This window comes from Drosophila santomea, chromosome 3L (assembly GCF_016746245.2).
Source record: "Drosophila santomea strain STO CAGO 1482 chromosome 3L, Prin_Dsan_1.1, whole genome shotgun sequence".
Lineage (NCBI taxonomy): Eukaryota > Metazoa > Arthropoda > Insecta > Diptera > Drosophilidae > Drosophila > Drosophila santomea.
Window position 1 is genome coordinate 19061443 of NC_053018.2, and position 18843 is coordinate 19080285.

Here is an 18843-nt window from a genome sequence, read left to right on the forward strand (position 1 = left end):
GGATACGGATACGTATGTACGGACTCGTGGGCACCTGTACATACGCACTGCGACTCCCTGGACGCGTGTACATGCGTACATCTGAGATTCGGGCGCACTCCTTCTATATGCGGACAAAAGCTCCCGAGGAAATGGAACTTAGCAAAGTCGGCAACGGCAACGGACACGACTCATGTAGAGTGATAAGTGCATAATTACACATAGCCCCGCACACCCCGGTGTGCCTACATGCGGATACATAAATATTTATGTGCCGCATGGCCAGTACATAATACACAGCTTGATTTAATATTTGTCTCGCCCACTCCCCGAATTTCATTGCCCACGGCCGGGGGCATTATGTGTGTGCCTATGTACTGCACTGGGAAAAAAGGGACATAGATCCTTAAGTTAAAGCAGCAAAGCATCCAGAAAAAGTTCGAAAAGGATAATCTTAGTTGCAGATTACTGATAGCGACAGATTGCAGACACTTTCATTCCATTGACATAAACATTTCTAAATTATTGAAATAACTTAGCTTAGTTTGAATTATTAGATACATAATCTATGGTTTATCTTTCATTTCAAAAGTGTAAAACGCATCTCGATGCTGCTAAAAGAAAGTACTTCAGATATATTCGTGTATTCCGAGCTGATTTTGCAAATCTCCGTGGAAAATAACAGTTCCAACAGATATATTAATATTGTTATTTTATGTTATGATTGGACAACCTTAAGATAAGCGACACATAGGCCTAAACACATCTCTATAACCATTGAAACGTATTTTCTACGACTAGCATATGGAATTTTGGGTAGAAGCTTAACTTCGACAGGTACCAAAAGCTAAGAAATAGCCCACTCGTTTGCCAGAGTGTAGAGGTACTGCTTCGGATAAGCCCCAAAAGGGGGAGTGAGTTACAGTCCCCTGTGTCACCGACAACTGAACAGCCCCAATACACATTCTGCTCGGGCTGTACATAGCATATCGCTTTTGGGGATGCTGGCAGAGTTTCCAGGCAGCGCGTTCGAGGCGGTATGTATCTGTATCTTCGACTCACCCCCGACTCTATTTATCTCGCGCTCCGTCCTGCTCTGCCGCGTGCCGTCTCGCTCTGGCGCGCTCTCTTAGCTAGCCTGCAGACTCTCTTTGCACTTCTCAGATACACTCATCAGATACAGATACAGATACATTCGGCCTATGGGTTTTTGTGGTGCAAGGGGGAAGGCTCTGATGTTTACGTCTGCATCGTGGCCGTGTAATGCCCTATTAGTTATCTGCTACCTTCGCGTGCCTCCATTATTTTTAAAATAGGAAGACGTCGCAGGGGCATCGCGAAAAGGAAACTGCCTGCAAAACATTGGTTTAGCAATTGGTGTTTGTTTTATTGATTTCCATACTTGGTAATCTTTAAAAACTAGCTTAATAAGCCACGAGTCATGTGATTTTAATTTGCTCTAAACCACAGTTGCCGTTGAAATATTAGACCCGACATACTACCAGTTAAAAACCTTATTCATATCTATGAAATACAAAATGTAATTATTTGTAACTGATTACAAATAATATTTTAATATTAACGATGTACCGATGTAAAAATAGTATTTCTAAAATGATTTTAAAGCGGTCATTACAGATTGCATTGACAACTATTTAGGTTTTACAATCATTGTGTAGTTTTTGGAACTTCTATTTCGGATGCTTAAAAATAGGGTACGAATTGATATTTTTAATAATAAATTTAAGCCTCGTTTCAAAATGAATCACTAAAGCTTATTAATGTTCCAAAGCGCACAAAAAGAAATGGCATATCTGGTAGTTACTTAATTATAAATGTGAGCATAAGACTTACACATAGGTTGAAATTAAAGAACACATTTGATATAAAAATGAAATATGCTATTTAGGCGCCAGTTTCCACTGGTTTTTCGTTTCGTTTTTTCATTTTATAAATAGACTCGCAAGTGTAAATATTTAGCAATACAAATAAATAAATTCTAAAATATTATTACATATTATACATTATTTAATTTGCATTTCATAGTTAAGCATAGGGCTTAACTCAACTATTCCCATTGGATCAGGTGAAATAAAAAAAGGTTTTTAAGGAGGCTTTCGTAAGAAAACAGCAACTCCAGCCTATAAAATTTCGGTTTTTCGAAATCTGTCGAAATCTTTGCAGTTCGATTTTATTAATGAGCATTTAAATGAGTATGAAATCGGAATAACAATAATAATAAAATAATGACACGGTTGGCTAATGTGCATAATAATACGGTTAGCCACTGTGGCACATACCGACATGCGCATGTGGACGCCGAACTACATGCTTACCTGCATTATTAATTAATCATACTTAGGAGGGAGGAGGCACTGCCTCCTTGCACTGGACCACTGGTCCCACTGGTCCCACAGGTCCCCTGGCCTGTGGTGGTGGCCTAAATGTTGGCCGCGCGTCATTAGGTGGCTGGCCGAAGAAGAGCAATCGAGAATAGATTAGTATTTAATGGCTTTTATATATTTAAGCAAAAAGAGACCGAAGCCTCGAAAAACATTCAAATGCAATTGCAGTCGAGTGGGGAGCGTGGAGCTGGCCGTTGCGACCCCGGAGGCAACCTGGCCAGGGGCGTAATCAGGGCCCAATGTGGATGGGATGTGAGCATGGATGCCTAGGAGCACGTGGCCCCAGCGGTCCATGGGACTTCGAAATCATATATTTATATTTCCACTAATTCATTTTTAATAATTTGTTTGGTTCTGTAGTCCGTTGCTCATCACGCCCCGCGCTTGTGTGTTAATTATCGAGGCTGAGACTTTAGCTCCGACTTGGTCTGCAAGTCTGAGTGTCCGAGGTGTCTTCTGCTCGCAAGATAAACGAGTGGAGCCACGCAGGAGCAGGTCGCACTGCCCAGCGCTCCAGAGTTCCCCAGATTGCGAGTTTCTCAGATTCCGAGACGAACTTTGCGATCCAGATTCGGGGGTGAGATCGACTCGTTCCAAATAATTTATTGTGCTCGTCCAGTTTCTTTTGGTCTTTTACCCGCACGTAAGACTAATACATGGTTTAGTTCGAGGTTCATATGCCGTCATCTACATATCATTAGTGGCTGCAGTTGAACTTCTCAGAGTCAAGCATGCTGGTCGCGCCTCCGCAACCAGAAAGAATTTTTTAAGGACCCAACCTCCCTATAAAAGTGTTAGGTATATATGTATTTTACTTTACTTTAAGGCTTTAAAATCTATTCATTGCGAACTGTCTAATTTTAGGAGCATACTAAATTCTACTCCAATTCAACTTTAATGGAAACCCCTTGTGAAATCTGAATCTTTTTCAGAAGAGTGTGTTTGCGATTAATACGAATCCTTAAACTGCAAACACTCAGCTCTCCCAGTTTATGCTTGCAATCTATTTCACGCTAATGGTTGGGGTTCTCCTCGCGGGTATTATAATTATGGCATTGGTGCTCGACCTCCGACTAACAGCCGTAAGTGTCAATGCCAGAGATCGAAATGCATTTGAACTCGGCTTTCGGGCTTCTACTTGCAGACTCCAGACTCCAGATTCCAGATCCCCAGATGCCCAGATCCCCAGACCGCCAGACGGAGGTGGAGCTTGGGGCGCTGTCGAGAATGGAGGACCGAGAATCGCTAGCATTCCTCGCACAGAAGGAAGTACTTGTGCTACCGCTCTGTCCCCTGCCATCCGACTCCCCCAACTCTTCCAACTCCGCCTACTCCTCGGACTTGTCCAGCTCCTCCTCCACCAGTACCTGCGTCGTGCTACACTGAGCGAAATCCGTCCTGATCGCAAAGAGGAGGAGTAGCGCACATATCGCCAGGGTCCAGGGCCAGCGAATGACCACGAGCAAAAGTGGGAGTTGCTATAATTGTTTAATTATAGGATTTTGCTTGCTTGACTTTGCATTTTGTGCTCATAACTTTTGCGCCGAGTTCATGTTACCTGCAATCTGCGGGGTATACGGTAAGCCACATGCCCTCTTATATATCAAGTATCTCTTAATGGGGATTACTTTTTACTGGTTGCGATAGTCATTGTTAAATTTATTGTAAAATGTGGAGAAGTTGTTATGGTTAGTTGTATGACCTCCTTGGTAAGGGTGTGCGGAAGTCGGCTTTAAGCGACGATGTCTTTGTTCTTTCAGTTTTGACACGGGTTGCTCTCCTTGTTCTGCGCTTCGCATTAACCTTCGTAACAAAATCTGCAATCGCTCCAGTGCTCAGGCTTTGGAGCCGGCATCGCCTCCGATCTTGCCGTGCCGCGTCCCCCTCCTCCACCTACCGCACCAGCTTTTGACGAACTGCGTCGTTATGGGCGCTGCTCGGCGAGAATCAGTCTGCCGCCTCCGATAGAAGTCGTACTTATCATATCACAGCAGTCGATGATCGGCTCATTATCGTTCCCCTGCTGCTCAGCGATGTTTGCAATAGTAACGATTTCGCTAGTCGTCTATTAAATTTGGGATGTTGCGTAAAGCTATTCAATTAATATAGTTCAAACTTGTAGTTGGAAAAATCGGATCTTTTGTATAAATTCAATTAATATACATGTGCAAGTGTAAGTATTCGAACCTATATATTACTAGATTCTTAAAACCATTTAGTATTTGACCTTAACAAATACATGTGTGCTGTATTTATAATTTCCTTTATTCGAAACAAAGCACCTCGTTCAGTAAGTAATCAAGACACCAATAAGAACTAAGTCACAGCTTCGAAATGGCCACTCCTTGGACAGAAATGATCATCATTGTGCTGTAATATTACAAATCCGAGAAAAGTGGAGTGATGCAGCCAACATTGGAGTGCTGCATTCTTGGTATGCGTCAGAGATTCCTAACGTTTTTGCCGATCTGATCGGCGGGACGGATGATGCCGGCGGTGATGCCGCTGCAGCAGCCCTTTCCTGCAGTCGTGTACCGAGAATTATGGCCACTAGCCCGTGCCAGACGCAACGCCTGTGCCGCAGCCCACCTCCTGCCCATCTCCTACCATCTCCTGCCCATCTTCTGTTGCTCCTCTGGAGAGGCCCCACTCTGGCCCGGGGCGATCATGTAGGACCTGGAGAGACCGGAGTTGCAGCCTCCTCGATGGCTCAAATGGCTCAAATGGCTAAGACAAAAGACAGGGGGACGGGGGAAGGGGAAACAAGCATCGAACGGGCATGTCCGCAGTGCGACATATCGGGGCTCCCAACCGCTCATAATTGCCCCAGCGATCGGAGGGACCTGGACGAGGTCCAGGAGCAGGACAATCGGGACACAGCACCCACAACAAGCCGTCATCGCCATTGCAGGTAATTTAGTAGCAGGATCCCGAGTATTCTAATATTCCTTTGGTCGATGGAAAAGGGGGCGGGGCTGGGGCCGGGCGGTGCAGGGAAGGAAATTGATGGGCAGTTTTACTATGCTTTGAATACTTCAGACGTGACGTGAATAATGCGCACGATAAGGATCTCAAATGCCTTCTTTCGTGGGGAGTGCATGCAAATTTTCAAAGATTATGCGCCGATTACCAGCAGTTAAAGTGATTTGGAATTTTGTATGGGCACTGGAAATTTTACAGATTTATGTGCGCGCATTTGGGAATTTTGATTTTTCGGCAATTTCATATTTAAGCCACGGCAAACTTGTGCTCTGTATTCATGTTACAGCAGCATAAAGCTGGAAAGCAAAGAAACATCTGCCCATTTAAGGCACTTTAAGTTAATTTATTTTAATCGCATTCACTTAAAATGCGCTTACGCCCCCGATGGACTTTATTTATTTAAAAGGCTTTACGAAAATATTCATAAATATAGACGTAAGGTTTCTCATCCATTTACCCACAAGGCAAATCTTTTGAACTTTGACTTCGTTCCGCATTCAATCAATATTTTTATTGCCCAGTTCGGCAATCTCATTGAAATTCCGTTTATCCTTCAAAGGATTTCTGCAATCGGAAAACCTGTTAAAACTGGAATGGTTTTGAGAGATTTTTTTAGATTTATAAATAGATATTTTCAGACTATCCGCAAAAACTAGAGAATTGCTATATCCGCACTTCTGACAAATGCTAATTATTGCGCCGGGTTACTTTGTCATGTGCAAAGTGCACATGTATTTATTATCCGGCCCCGAAGGACTCGCAGGAATATCAAACTAGCACTTGCCGCAGCGTTTTCTAATGGGATTACCTCGATGATAATGAACCGCACACCCAGCAGAGCACCCGGAATGAGTCCGCAATTGGCCTTCCCATGACCAATGCAAACCAGAGCGTATTTGCCCGACGCATAAGCCTCTTTCCCGCCTTTTGTGAGATGCTGGGTGTGTGTGGGCAGGAAAAGAGCAATTGTATTCGGGCATGAAATTCAAATACAAACACGCGAACAATGCCGTTTATGAACCTGTCAATCCGAAATTCAATTGGGATCGGGATTGTGTGAATTGGAATCAGCTCGGATGGACTGGGTATCAATGCGATTGTTTAATCACTCGACACGACGCTTGTGAATTGGCGCCAGCTGCTAACTTGTTACAAATTTATGCTCATGAGTGCATCTGCGTGGGTCCGTGTTTGTCCAAATGCTTTTGGCATTCAAGCGGCCGTATTAGCATTTATTTGCTTTATCAAAACAGAACGCATTCTTTGGGACTCATTGCTTCTTTATCTAACTGCAAGAAAGGAAGTCTTCTTGGATTCTTCCTGGATTACGCCGTAACATGGTCTGTCCTTATGTAAGATGCGTTTCGTTGGTGGAGAACTTATAAGGGGCATATCCTCTCCGACTGTGTTTATTTTAAATTCAGGAAAACATTTTTCGAACTACGTACAGGTACGACGGGTTTAACAGCCCACGAATTGCATTGCATCCAAATAAATTGAGATCCGTTAGGGATATACAAATAAAAGGTTGTATATTACAGGACAGGCATTTAATGAACTGGAAAGGGATAGGGGATGTTGTGGATAGTACTTGATTGTAATGGAAGTGGCAATGGGGATTAGGCATTAAACTTTCAAATGGGTAAGGTGCATCTTTAGTTCTAGGCCCAAGCTTAGCTTTTCCTCCTCGTTTAAACCCATGAACACACCCCAAACTAGCCACATAACTTTAATCAGTCTATCTGTTCGAACTAATTGGGGGTGTAATAGCGCTATTAGCCGCTCCGAATGACAACACCCCTTTACTCGCTCGTTTTGCGATCGAATGTGGGCCAAAGGTAACACGTTAACTGAACCATTTAGTTAATTGAATGCGGCCGTATAGCCCGCAACCCTCTCGGCGCCGTGGGGGTGGCTAATTTAAACATCGAAAAATGTATATTTTAATGACCGGCTCGGTTGAGTCGGTGTGCCAACACTTGACAAGTGCACCGGGATATGCACATAGCACTTATTAGGACATACATATATAATTAGGGGTATCGACCAACTCCAACTCCAACTCCAACCTTGTTAACGTTGCCCGGCGAGGAAATGCGAAGAGTGACAGATTGCATGGCATTACGAGAATTTTGACAGATGGCCCTTCCCGATTCCGCTTTTTGATCTGACAATTTGTGGGCTCGAATTTAAAAGTGTTTTGTTATCCTTCAGTGCGCCTTGTTTGCCAAATAGGTAATTTAAATTTAAGCAAAAAGGGGTGACGGATTAAGATGCTTAAAAAGGATACAATTCACAATACAGTCGATGTCAATATTACTGTCACAATATTTGGGATTATTCAGATGACGAACTCTTTGGTGTGAGGGCAGTAAAAACTGAAACATTTTTAACATTATCCCATCAGATTGAGTATGTCACTTTTAAGAGGAATATTAAGTAGGAATTGTTCCTTAATCAAAAAAAAAACACATTGCGCCTACTTCTGTCAAAGTCACTATTAGTGCTTACTACAAAAAAGGGAAGTCGGATATTATATTAACTTTTTAAATACATACATTATATACATTTGTTACGAAAAAAAAATATTGTTAAAAAATATATTAGTTTTGTTTAATACAAATTTAAAACCATTTATTAATTAGCAGGACAAGATTCGTATACAGTTAGAAACTCCTTAAAGAAACAATAATTTTCAAATCTAAATATCACACGAGAGAACGCTATAGTCGAGTTCCCCGAATATCCGATACCCGTTACTAAGCTAATGCAAGTGCGAAGGAGAAATTTTAACACTGACAGTTGTAGGCGGCTTGTGGGCGTTAGAGAGGGCGTGGCAACATTAGCTCAACTTTATACGGTGAAAACGCTTTCTTCTGCCTTTTACATACTCTTCAACGATTCTAGTGTACCCTTTTACTGTACGAGTATCGGATATAAAAATATAGTATGAAAATCGTGAGTGAATAAGAAACAATTTATTAAAATCAAAATAAATGGTAAGACAGACTTAATAAATACGTGAAACTAAGAAGAACCAAAGAATCATTACCATTTAATGCACAAATGGCCAAAACTGTGTCATTTGACCGCAGAAAAACTATTGTTGAAGTCCTCGATATAATCAAAATCATAACATCCCTAGGCGTAAATTATGGGTTACCACATGTTGGCTCGCCTTGTGGGTAAAAAACAAGCCCACGGGCCATTCGTTTTTTACGCCATCGGAGGCGTTCCTGGTCCATGGAAAAATTTGGGTATCGGCGAATTGTCACGTAGCCCTCGTCGCCCTTACCCTGGCCAACATGTAGAAAATTGTTTTTTGCAAGTGCTGGGGATTCCCCCAGCAGAACTTCCCCGGGAAGGCGCCACGGATTGTAATTACAAATTTGAACTGCAACCACTCGGCACGCATCGCACTCCAGTCAATTTCGGGGTGGTCCGTGGTAAAGCGACCGTGTAATTCACGATTCTCAACGGATAGCCCGTCACTTGTGGTAAACAGGCATTTAATTACGGTTTACACTTTCAGTTGGATTAATTCGTCTAAATTAAGTCTGGCATCGGATCTCATTTGCTATTTTAAATGTGAATATTGCAATAATATATGCATAAACTTCTTAACCGAATAAACTTCTTAACGCCAAATAGCGTTAAAACTGCTCTTCAAATATCTAATATAAATATAGTATAGTATATAGAATGTAGAGATAAATGGGGGTTCTTTATGAAACCCCAAATAGAAAACAAAGCAGGCGAATATTTTAAATTCAACGTTGCATCACAGAAATATTTAGTAACAAAGGTTGTTGTGTGATCAAGTAAAATCGAAAAAAAAGAGAGAACGCTATAGTCCAGTTCCCCGACTATCTGATACCCGTTACTCAGCTATTGGAAGTGCGAACGAGAGACTTCAACACTGACAGAGTTGACGCTTTGTGGGCGTGGCAAAAAGTTTTTTGGCAAATCGAGATATATATTTACGACTAACAAAAATTTGAAAAAATATCAAAACATTTTTCAAAGGTGTGGGCGTGGCAGTTTTGAGCGGTTTGTGGACGTTAAAGTGGGCGTGGCAACATGGGTCAACATATACCCTTTTACTCTACGAGTAACGGGTATACTAATAATCAAAATCAAAAAGTAAAAATTAGTTCCCAAGTCGAAATGTTATCCTAAGCACTAGTTCAAATCTTTATTAATTTTGTAACTTACAAATTAATATACTAAAGAGTAAGCGAAAGTATTAACTATCGTTGCGTCAATAAAATATTTGTATTTGTCGGCTATCCGGTTGTACCCTTAAAGAATATTAATAAGTATTATTTTCATTTTTGCATTCTAATTTCCGAATGTTTTTATGCCAGCCGCATGATATAGTCGTCCATGTGCGATTAAATTAAAATCAAAAATGTTGTTTTTAAAAGGTCTGGTGCAAAATCTTATGATCAGAAGCAAGGAAGATACATTTTGCTCATATATTTTACGGTCCGACCGGTGAGACTCGCATAGCTAGAGCCAAAGAAAATAATTCAGAAAGTACCTTTCATTTCAGAGGTATAAAACCACCTGGTTGACATACATCTGAACTAGGATCAACACAATCTTCTGACACAAGGGAGTTTAGCTATACTGTCCTACAATTTTGTTCATATAACCAAACTCGAAGGGGTTCCACATTAAGAAGAGGGGCAGAAGCGGGACAATATATCTGAGCCCTTTGAAATTCATTTCACAAATGCATTTTTATTGGCTCGGAAATCTTTCTCCGGCAGGTGTTGATTTTTGAAAAGTGGAACTCATTCGATTTCGAATATATAAACCACATTTCTTGATTTGTACGTGCTTTTTCTGTTGCAACGATGTGCGTTGAAGCAGCTGAACTTAAATCCTGTCTACCAAAAGACAAAAAGATAATTTTTTAAATACTTTGATACGTTTTAAATTTGCTCCCCTGCATGCAGAATTTAAACGATGTATATTTTCAGGGGATAATGCGCCGGACCTTAAAATCTCATAACCATCTTACAGGTGGCTTGGGTAGCAATACTCAACTGGAAACGTGCAAAGAAGGCAGCACTTATCATTAAGCGTCATAAATCCAGAAGATCCCACGTTTACGGTATCATGATTGTGCCCAAATACGCAAATGGAGCTTATTAGATATTATTTATATTGACGACTTTCTTTAATAATTTTTGGACCACAATGGACTGAATGAAAACAGGTGAACATCAGAAAAAAACAAATATTGTCACCAAAACGAAAAATTTTAATATACTGCACTCCAAAGGTCTAAAATTCTGTCACCATTATTTACCAACTCCTTAAACAGTCTACAAATCCCAATGTATCGATATTTTTGCACAGAGGTAGATAGAAATTTTTTAAATAAAATGCTGTATCAATCGATTTTTACTTTACAAGCTTTAATTGCTAAATCCAAAATTGTCTAGGAATTGTAATTAGGAAATGCTAACAAACAAAAGATTACACATCATACAATTAAACCTATTTCGCACCGTCCTGATTGGTGGCTCCCGAAATGAATACCAGCAAAACTACCGGAACGATGTACATCCACTAAAAATGAGTAAGTGAAGTTAGAACAAAGAATTTCAGTCTAGAATCTATCAACTTACGTATTTGGCGAAGAAGCCGCGGTTATCCCGAACCTCACCGCGCTCCCTGGCCTCGCGCTCCCGCTCCACCTTCTGAATGAATCCAGCAGTATCCGGCACGGGTGCCAGTTCAGCGTGGCGAATGAGCACATCGGTGCTGAATTGCGTTTCAACCAGCTTCTTCACGTCTTCTTGGGTGCACTCTGCAGTGGCAGGGGCCGTGTCCTGGGATACAGTGATGCCGGTAACGTATCCGGAGGGATCAAGCGACACCCAAAGCACGTCATTCAGTTGAGCTTGCAGCAGACGACAAGCCTTGTTGGAAGTGATGAACTGCGCCTTAGCTCCATTTGAATAAACCACCGTGGCCTTCAAGCGGTAGAACTCGTTTCCTAAGGCCAGTTTCTAAAAAAAAAAGTTGCAAATTTTTGTGATATATGTATTCTAATTGAAAGCTAAAAAACGAAAAAATCGTAGGCTCAATAACTATAGACGCATTTTGAAATCTTTAGAATACAATGGTTGATGTTGGTAAAGTGCTGAGCAAATATCTGGGCAAAATCATTCGCTAATCATTTTGTATTAACCGGAATTCAATGGGATAAAAAGAAGCTAGTCCTATAGGGTTTATAGATATGCACCATGTACATACATACAACAATCCGGGATGGCGAAAAATGCTTAATATTTTCCTACCGGCGTGCCCAAGTGCCCATGTACCTGATGCACAAACCACTGTTACCTTAAGCAAGTCCAGATCCACAGTGCTCAGAGCTGGTTGCTCCACATTGGCCAGTCCAGAGTTAAGGCTTGGAATCGTCACATTCCCGCGGAAGGAGAAGCTTTCCGAGTTGGCAACCAGCGAGTGTTGGAGCTCTACTGTAATCCAGCTGTCATGCTCCAAGAATCCCTGGAAGAAGAGTTCGCTTAGTCTTGTAAAGTGTGTTACGCAGGGGTTTAGCACTTACCCAGCTGCTGGCCACCACACCCAGCAAGAAAATTAGCACAAATTTCGCCTTTGAATACATGTTTTCCTAGAAAACGCTCAATTTTAATTTTAATTTGTCAATCGTATGAGGGTTGCGAATAGTGTGACCGCGTAGTGCTAAAACACCGTAGCTTCTGGAAAATGTACTGAAATATACTGTTAGTAAGTGAGGGTATTCCGGTCTGTCTCTGAACGAACGGCTGAACTGATACCAGCTGTTTGACATCGAACATTTTGCATGACCCCAATGTGCCATATTTACCTAAAACACATTTTAGTACTTCACTTTTTGTTTTCTCAGGACTAAGGGGAATTTTTTTAATTCTGTGATTTCAAATGCAAGACTCAAAACTTGCATTGCCCCTTTTATAACTACTGAATCTGTCCAGTTTTAAACTATGACTATATCAGTACGGAATTAGGAAATATGTTCGTAACTCACCCGTATTAATACTCTTATTGCAATAGTATTAAATAGCTGAACCGTTTTTCTTTAATTACAGTGAATGAAGAGAAGTTCTCAAATATTTTTTAAGTTCACTATTTCTATTATATTTTTGTAATCTTCATCAACGTCGAACCTGTGGTTTTTACTCTCATTATGTTGGGACTTAGTAGGCCAGTAGAAGATTTATAAATATGGCTATATAGCAATAACTGCTGATCTAAAAAATCCCAACCATAATGGGGGCACTCACGGATTCCGATCAAAACCCGACTTCTTTAGAGCTGATAAAAAACTAACAAACGATCTGAAGTTAACCTGAACTTTTATAGTTAGCGTTTTGGACTCGATATAGGTGTGGCGTAATGGAGTATTCATAAATATGTGGACATATTTTTGCTCAAAATTAACCCTCTAAAGGGTTGGCTTGCTTTAAATTACATAAACATATACATACAAATCTAAATATTTATTTTTTATCATGACAATAGTTCAACCAATTATATAATCAATCAATTTATAATCAATTTAATTCATTTTAAAAGCATATGTACACTGGCATCTCCTTACATAAAAGTATTCGCATTGTAGTGTTAAAATCACATAAAATGTGAAATAAGATATAGGTGCTTTTGTAGGGTTTTAAAACGAGGACAAATTGAAATCTGATAAAATAAATCGTCAGGCATCATTGCCTTTGGACTTGTTTACGGGCTTAGACTTTTTTCCGATTAGGCCAACAGTTTGAAAAGAAGTCGCAACCAGGCTGGTCATTTGAAAAAATGAAACAAGATTAATTATATTCCTTATTTTTTAATAATTAAAATCAGTAATTAATAATTAAAAAGTATTTCTTTTATTTTAACGAAGTTTTAATACATAACATAAATCTTCTGATTAACCCCAAGTGTGTTTAGGTTTTTGGGAATTTCATGCCATGGCTAACAGTTTTAGAGTTGTGAACAATGGAAACACATAGATGTTCGTTGTAGTTTAGGTCTCGAAGCAACTACAAAGAAGATTTGAAATGAGTTACTAGATTTTTATAAGAATACGTTTTATATTTACCTTAGGTGTTACAAATAAATACTGAGCCGAGCCGTGCTTGGTGGCTTCTTTAAGGAGTAAATCGAATATGTGACGTTCATTTGTAGCATCCATTCCTTGATTTATTTCATCAACACATCTAAAAAGTGAGAATTTTAAATCAGCATCCAATTTCCAATTAGGTTCCGCAATTACCTGAATGGCACATGAGTGACATGTTGCAAGGACAATGAGTAAATTGCGATAGACACAGCGCGTTCGCCACCAGATTGAATAAACTTATCAAGCGCCTGCAATTGGAGACCTCTCCTGAACTGGACCATTATCTGAATTCCATACGAGTCAAAGTCATACTAAAAGTATAAAAGTTAATTACATTTACATTTAAAAAAAATACACAACAGTTTTAGTTCTCACTTTATCGGTTTTGAATAACACAACTTCTCCCACGTATTCAATGGCCTCCATAAATTCGCTGAACTTGGTACTAATTGTATCTACCAAGCTATTTAGTTTGGGCTCCCATTTGTTGTATAAACTGGACATTTCTTGCTCCATGCTTTTTGCTTGGTTAACAGACTCTTGAATTCCTTCTTCTAGTTGTTGGACTTCGTTGTGCAGTTGTTGATAGCTGTCTATGGCCTGCATATTGTTATATGGAAGGTTATTAGCTCAGTCAGCTTTAGTTCACTATTTTAAAAGATACTTTTGCTATACTATTTATCCACATTTCGGTTTACCTCGGAATTAACACTTTTCATGCACTCCAATCGTGCCTGAAAGTCATGTATTGCCTCTCGTAGTCCGGGCAAATCTATACTTTCCAACTCCCTAAATTCCTTCTTAAAAGGAAATTTGCTACTGGTTGGAAGTTCTCCGTCGCACAGACGCTGCACATCGCTCTTTCGTTTGTTCACATCACTAATTTGATTTTCTAGTCCCTGCAGCAGTTGTTGAAAGTCTCTCTGCAAGTAACACAAAACCTATAAATAAATTACTAATATATATTTTTATTTTCTTACGGTTGCTGCTTTACTCTGTTGCTCGCTTTCGCTGAGGGCATCATATTGACTTTCATGTTGCAGCATATAAACGGACGCCCTTGCATGGGCCAATTTCTTTTCAATCATAAGTCGTTCCACAGATTGTAAGTAAGTACACAATTTTGCCTCGGTTTCGACTATTTTTTTCAAGTCTATTTGCAAACTTTTATAGAAATTTGTTTTAAGAGAGTCTAGCGCTGAAAATACAATTTTTAATGACTGTTTATTTATTGCACTAAGAAATACTTACTATTGTTGCTCTGAAGGGCTTTGAGCTTCTTTTTGAGGGTTTCAATTTCCATTTTAAGGTTATTAAAATGGGTTATTTTTTGGTCAAGCTTGCGTCTTTTCTCTTGCTCATCCTTTGCTACAGTTTGCAAACGTTCAAATTCATTGTCGGTCTTGGTTATTGCATTTTTAATGCTGTCACTTTCCCTCACTGCTTCGGAACACTGTTTCATTACCAGGGCCAGTTGTTGCGCATCCACTGTAATAAGTTGGTTTTTCGCTCGGATAGTACTTTCTGTAAGAATTGTATCCGATCGATAGCGGGAAGCGGTCACAACGAACTTCTTGCTTCCTGAAATGCACATTAAAGGGGAATTTACCCACAGAAATTATACTTGAGCGATGCGAAAATTGAGTAAAGGCAAATAAAGAATACACACCGCCAAAATAAACTCGGATAGTTTTTGGAATGGATGAAGTGTAATTGCTCACAGATTCTGTGCCAATTGGTATATTATGAATTGAGTAGGAAGCACACAGCTTGTTTATTAATGGTATTGGTCCAGTAACAAGATCTACGAGATATGAGCGAAATCCGAAAGAGCTGTAAAGGTACTTAAAATTAGAATTTGTAATCATATTGGACAATAGACAAATGCATACCGCAGATCGCCGATCGGCACTTTAGGACAGTACATAAGTCTATCCGCTGGTGCGCAGTAAATAACGTTAACTCCCAATTTTTGCTTTACACACAACTCGTTGATCAAGTCCGACATATCTTCCTTGTCTTCACATGCGAATGCAAATAAATCACGCTGCGACACAACGTTTTCCAGGTACTTTGCGTCCTCATGGTTTTCCACTGTAAGCTATAATAGCGGTGTTAACATTATAATGGTTCAATTTTGAAAAACTTACCTCAAGTATCATTGGGTCATAAACGGTCAGTTTGTACCTTTGCTTATTTTGTGCCAACCAGTTCATGGCCGTAACCAAATTCGGGTTTCTCACTCTAATTTCCTAAAAAAAGAAATGTAGCGTCAAGTTATTTCTTTTTTATTTTAGTTTGAATTCACCTCAATCTTTTGCATTTTGACGTTTCTCAACCGCTCTATTTTATGCTTATACGCAGTAATTTCGGGAATCTTTTCATCATTCAGTTTTTGCTCCAGTTGTTTTCGTCTGTTATACTGCTCCATTGCTTTAGCGCGCGCCGCCGCGCACGATTCCTTAGTCCTTTCCAGCTCGGAAACGATCTGAGGCCTGCTCTTATTTAGGGTTTCCAGCTCGTAAATTTTATTTTCCACCAATTGATTCAATTTATCACACTCTGTGGCCGTTCTTAGTGATTTTTGAATGCTTTGCTATTTGAAATTTTGATAAGGAATTATTTGGATGTTAAATATCTTCAACAAAAATAACTAACCTCCAATTCATATTTTTTTTCGCCAATTCCTTGCTTCAGAGAGTCCAGTTGATTTTCAATAGCCGTTTTCTCTGACACAGCTTTTTCTAATAAACGTGTCTAGAATAATTCCAAATCCACTTTTAAAAAATATATAAAAACTCGGTCAACCATTACCTTTTCCAAGCAGGACTCTCTGAGTGACACTTTTTTCGTCTGAATTTGTTCTTGGGCTTGAACAAGTTTGTCGTGTTGGTCCTTTAATTTGTCGCTCTGAGTTTTGGCCTTTTTCACTAGAGCTTTCATTTCTGCAGCCTTAGTTTCTCCAGCCTGGGTCTCAACCCACAATTTCTTGGCACTGTAGACTTGCAGGTTTTGCTTAACCTCTTCGCGTTCTTTATATTGGGCAACAGTCATTTGTAAGCTATTAAATTTATATTAATATAATTAGGTCATTCAGAAATGATTTACTTGGGCTACAAATAAATAAAAAGCGGTCGACTATGTCTTACTGTTCCAATCGTTTTTGCTTTTTAACCAGATCACTTTTCTCCTTTTCACGATTAGCATTAGCATTCGCCTGTTGTGCGCGCATTTGCTTTAGAAGGGTGAAGCTGTTGGTCAGCTCATCGTCACACACGGAAGACATTGTGTTAAGCAAAAGCTCTTGGGGATTCATCTTGGAGAAGTCCTGAAATAGTGGGTTTACAATAAATAGGTGATTTATTTATGATTTGCCATATTAAGATAATGAAGTAAGACATACCTGAACCCGATCCTGAGGGAGAAACTGGCACAAGTTGCTGACTTGTATATTATAGGAGGACACGGCGGCAAGGAAGTTCTTCTTGGAGGTGTCCTTGTCGTTCACGGAGAAGATGGACGAGCCATTCGAGTTTATGACGCGCCGAAAGGTCTCCGTGGTGTTGGGCGTGCGTCCGTAAACCCGGACAATTATGGTGGCCGAGGTTTTGTTGCTCTGTATGTAGTCAGCAACGCTGGCGGAGCGATCAAGGAGAATCGGTTCCCCTCCCAGGCCCAAAATGATGGCCGATACAATGGTGGACTTGCCACTGCCATTTGGACCGGTCAGGACATTCAGGTAGTGCTTTGGATGGAATGTTATCTCGCTGTAGGAGCTGTTGTTGGAAATAAACAAATGAAATGCCAATTGCGAATTGCGCCTTTAATGGAAATGAACCTACACGAAATCTTTACAGTACACGGAGTGTATGCGACCGGTCAGTTGCTTGGAACTTAAGGTACGATCTCCCGCCATGTCCAGGCATAGGCTTCTATCCGAGTAAATGCTTGATTTAACTCAAGTAACAATTGTTTTAAATGTGATTCCGCGCTTTCTAGAATTAGTTTCGTATTAGGGCATAGATGCACGTCACATTGATGTCGATAACGATTGGTATGATATTAGGGGTACTCCTGTGTGCCATGGGTATATACCCAAACCTATTTTCCTTTTTTATGATTAAGCATATCTTCAAATGAAAACATAAACTTGAATATTTTACTTATAAGAAATCTATTTCAGAATGAATACTGACATGTAAATCGCAATGAACAAGTACTGGAACTTAATTAGGCGTATTAAAAGAAAAAACATTACCTAAACAATAGCTAAAGCTAGAATGCAGCCAGACCGTCCCTATATTTGATTTAAAATAATTATCTTACTGACGGGGCCACAAAATAGCTAAATTAAGCTTCTTCAATAATTTTCGTGTCAACGGCACTAGTGTTATCGCTATCGATTTTCTCGCATCTCTATTGGAAAATAATAAACTATTTTGCTTAGATAGTTCAAAATGAATATAGGCAAAATAAGCGTGGTAACCAGACTACCTGCCCTCCGCTCGTGCGCGCACTACTCGAGCGCTGTAAAAGTGGAGCTGCCGGCGTCCTTGGTCGGCGACGAGGATGTGGAACCGATCTATCCCCAGGCGGTGGACAAATCCGGCCTGCAACCACAACACAAAAATGTGCTCATGAACAAATTGCCCTACCAGGAGCCTCACTCCTGGATACATCTTACCGAGAAATACCAGAGACAGAGCTTCGGCCGGTACGGTGCCCAGAGCAATGTGAATCCGAAGATTTGCTTCGATTCCCACGGAGAGAAAGACAGCAGGCACGTTATGCAACTAGAAACACTCCTTAAAATGCTGGAGAAGAACCAAGCGCAGAAGACGGAGGAACTGGAAAAGATCAATGCCCGTGAAGAGGACATTGCGAAGAAGATGGAGAAGTTGACACAGTGGAAGGCGGACTTGCACGCGAAGATCGCCAAGCGGGAGGCGGATGCAGCGGCAGCTATACAACGCAAGGAACGCCTAGTGGAGGAGGTACGCCGACACTTTGGATTCAAGGTGGATACACGCGACGAACGCTTCAAAGAAATGCTGGAGCAAAAGGAGAAGGAAGACAAGCGAAAGCAGAAGGAGGCCAAGCGAAAGGCCAAGGAAGAGAAGATGATGGCCAAGCTGGTGGGGAAAACATCAGCGTAATATTTGTAGTATCAAAACCATCGATTTAAGCGAAGAACTGTTGTCTGTTGCCAGTCTCTATAATAAAAACAGTGATGAATGAATGCACTTTTTAGCCGTACTTCATTAGAATGCCAGGACTCAAAATTATATACATATATTCTGTACCAGGATCACTAGCCATATTTTTCTTGGGAAC

At 40.4% G+C, this 18843-nt stretch overlaps 3 protein-coding genes and 1 long non-coding RNA gene across 5 annotated transcripts; 2 read left to right on the forward strand and 2 right to left on the reverse strand.

Annotated features, from left to right (window-relative positions):
• Positions 1–9369: 9369 nt before the first annotated feature.
• Positions 9370–10738, forward strand: LOC120449774. Of its 2 annotated transcripts, none has more exons than XR_005616221.1 (3): positions 9370–9416; positions 10355–10593; positions 10660–10738. It is a non-coding gene; the product is annotated as an uncharacterized LOC120449774 (long non-coding RNA). The 2 variants fall into 2 exon arrangements; XR_005616220.2 differs by lacking the exon at positions 9370–9416 and adding an exon at positions 9464–9599.
• A 40-nt stretch (positions 10739–10778) lies between these two features.
• On the reverse strand, positions 10779–12115 carry LOC120449773 (ER membrane protein complex subunit 10). Its single transcript, XM_039632414.2, has 4 exons — positions 11956–12115; positions 11730–11897; positions 11009–11392; positions 10779–10949 (listed from the first exon to the last, which is right to left on the reverse strand). Exons 1-4 carry the CDS (start codon positions 12013–12015, stop codon positions 10878–10880), a joined length of 684 nt encoding a protein of 227 aa, XP_039488348.1. The 5' UTR covers positions 12016–12115; the 3' UTR covers positions 10779–10877.
• A 1138-nt stretch (positions 12116–13253) lies between these two features.
• On the reverse strand, positions 13254–17543 carry LOC120449336 (structural maintenance of chromosomes protein 5). Its single transcript, XM_039631740.2, has 16 exons — positions 17352–17543; positions 16913–17285; positions 16659–16837; positions 16324–16570; positions 16168–16266; positions 15818–16105; positions 15660–15761; positions 15402–15610; positions 15179–15342; positions 14761–15090; positions 14490–14707; positions 14208–14432; positions 13885–14109; positions 13663–13820; positions 13489–13606; positions 13254–13429 (listed from the first exon to the last, which is right to left on the reverse strand). Exons 1-16 carry the CDS (start codon positions 17423–17425, stop codon positions 13334–13336), a joined length of 3105 nt encoding a protein of 1034 aa, XP_039487674.1. The 5' UTR covers positions 17426–17543; the 3' UTR covers positions 13254–13333.
• A 362-nt stretch (positions 17544–17905) lies between these two features.
• LOC120449499 (growth arrest and DNA damage-inducible proteins-interacting protein 1) lies at positions 17906–18752 on the forward strand. Its single transcript, XM_039631999.2, has one exon. The coding sequence runs from the start codon at positions 17967–17969 to the stop codon at positions 18663–18665; it is 699 nt and encodes a 232-aa protein (XP_039487933.1). The 5' UTR covers positions 17906–17966; the 3' UTR covers positions 18666–18752.
• The last annotated feature ends 91 nt before the right edge of the window (positions 18753–18843 follow it).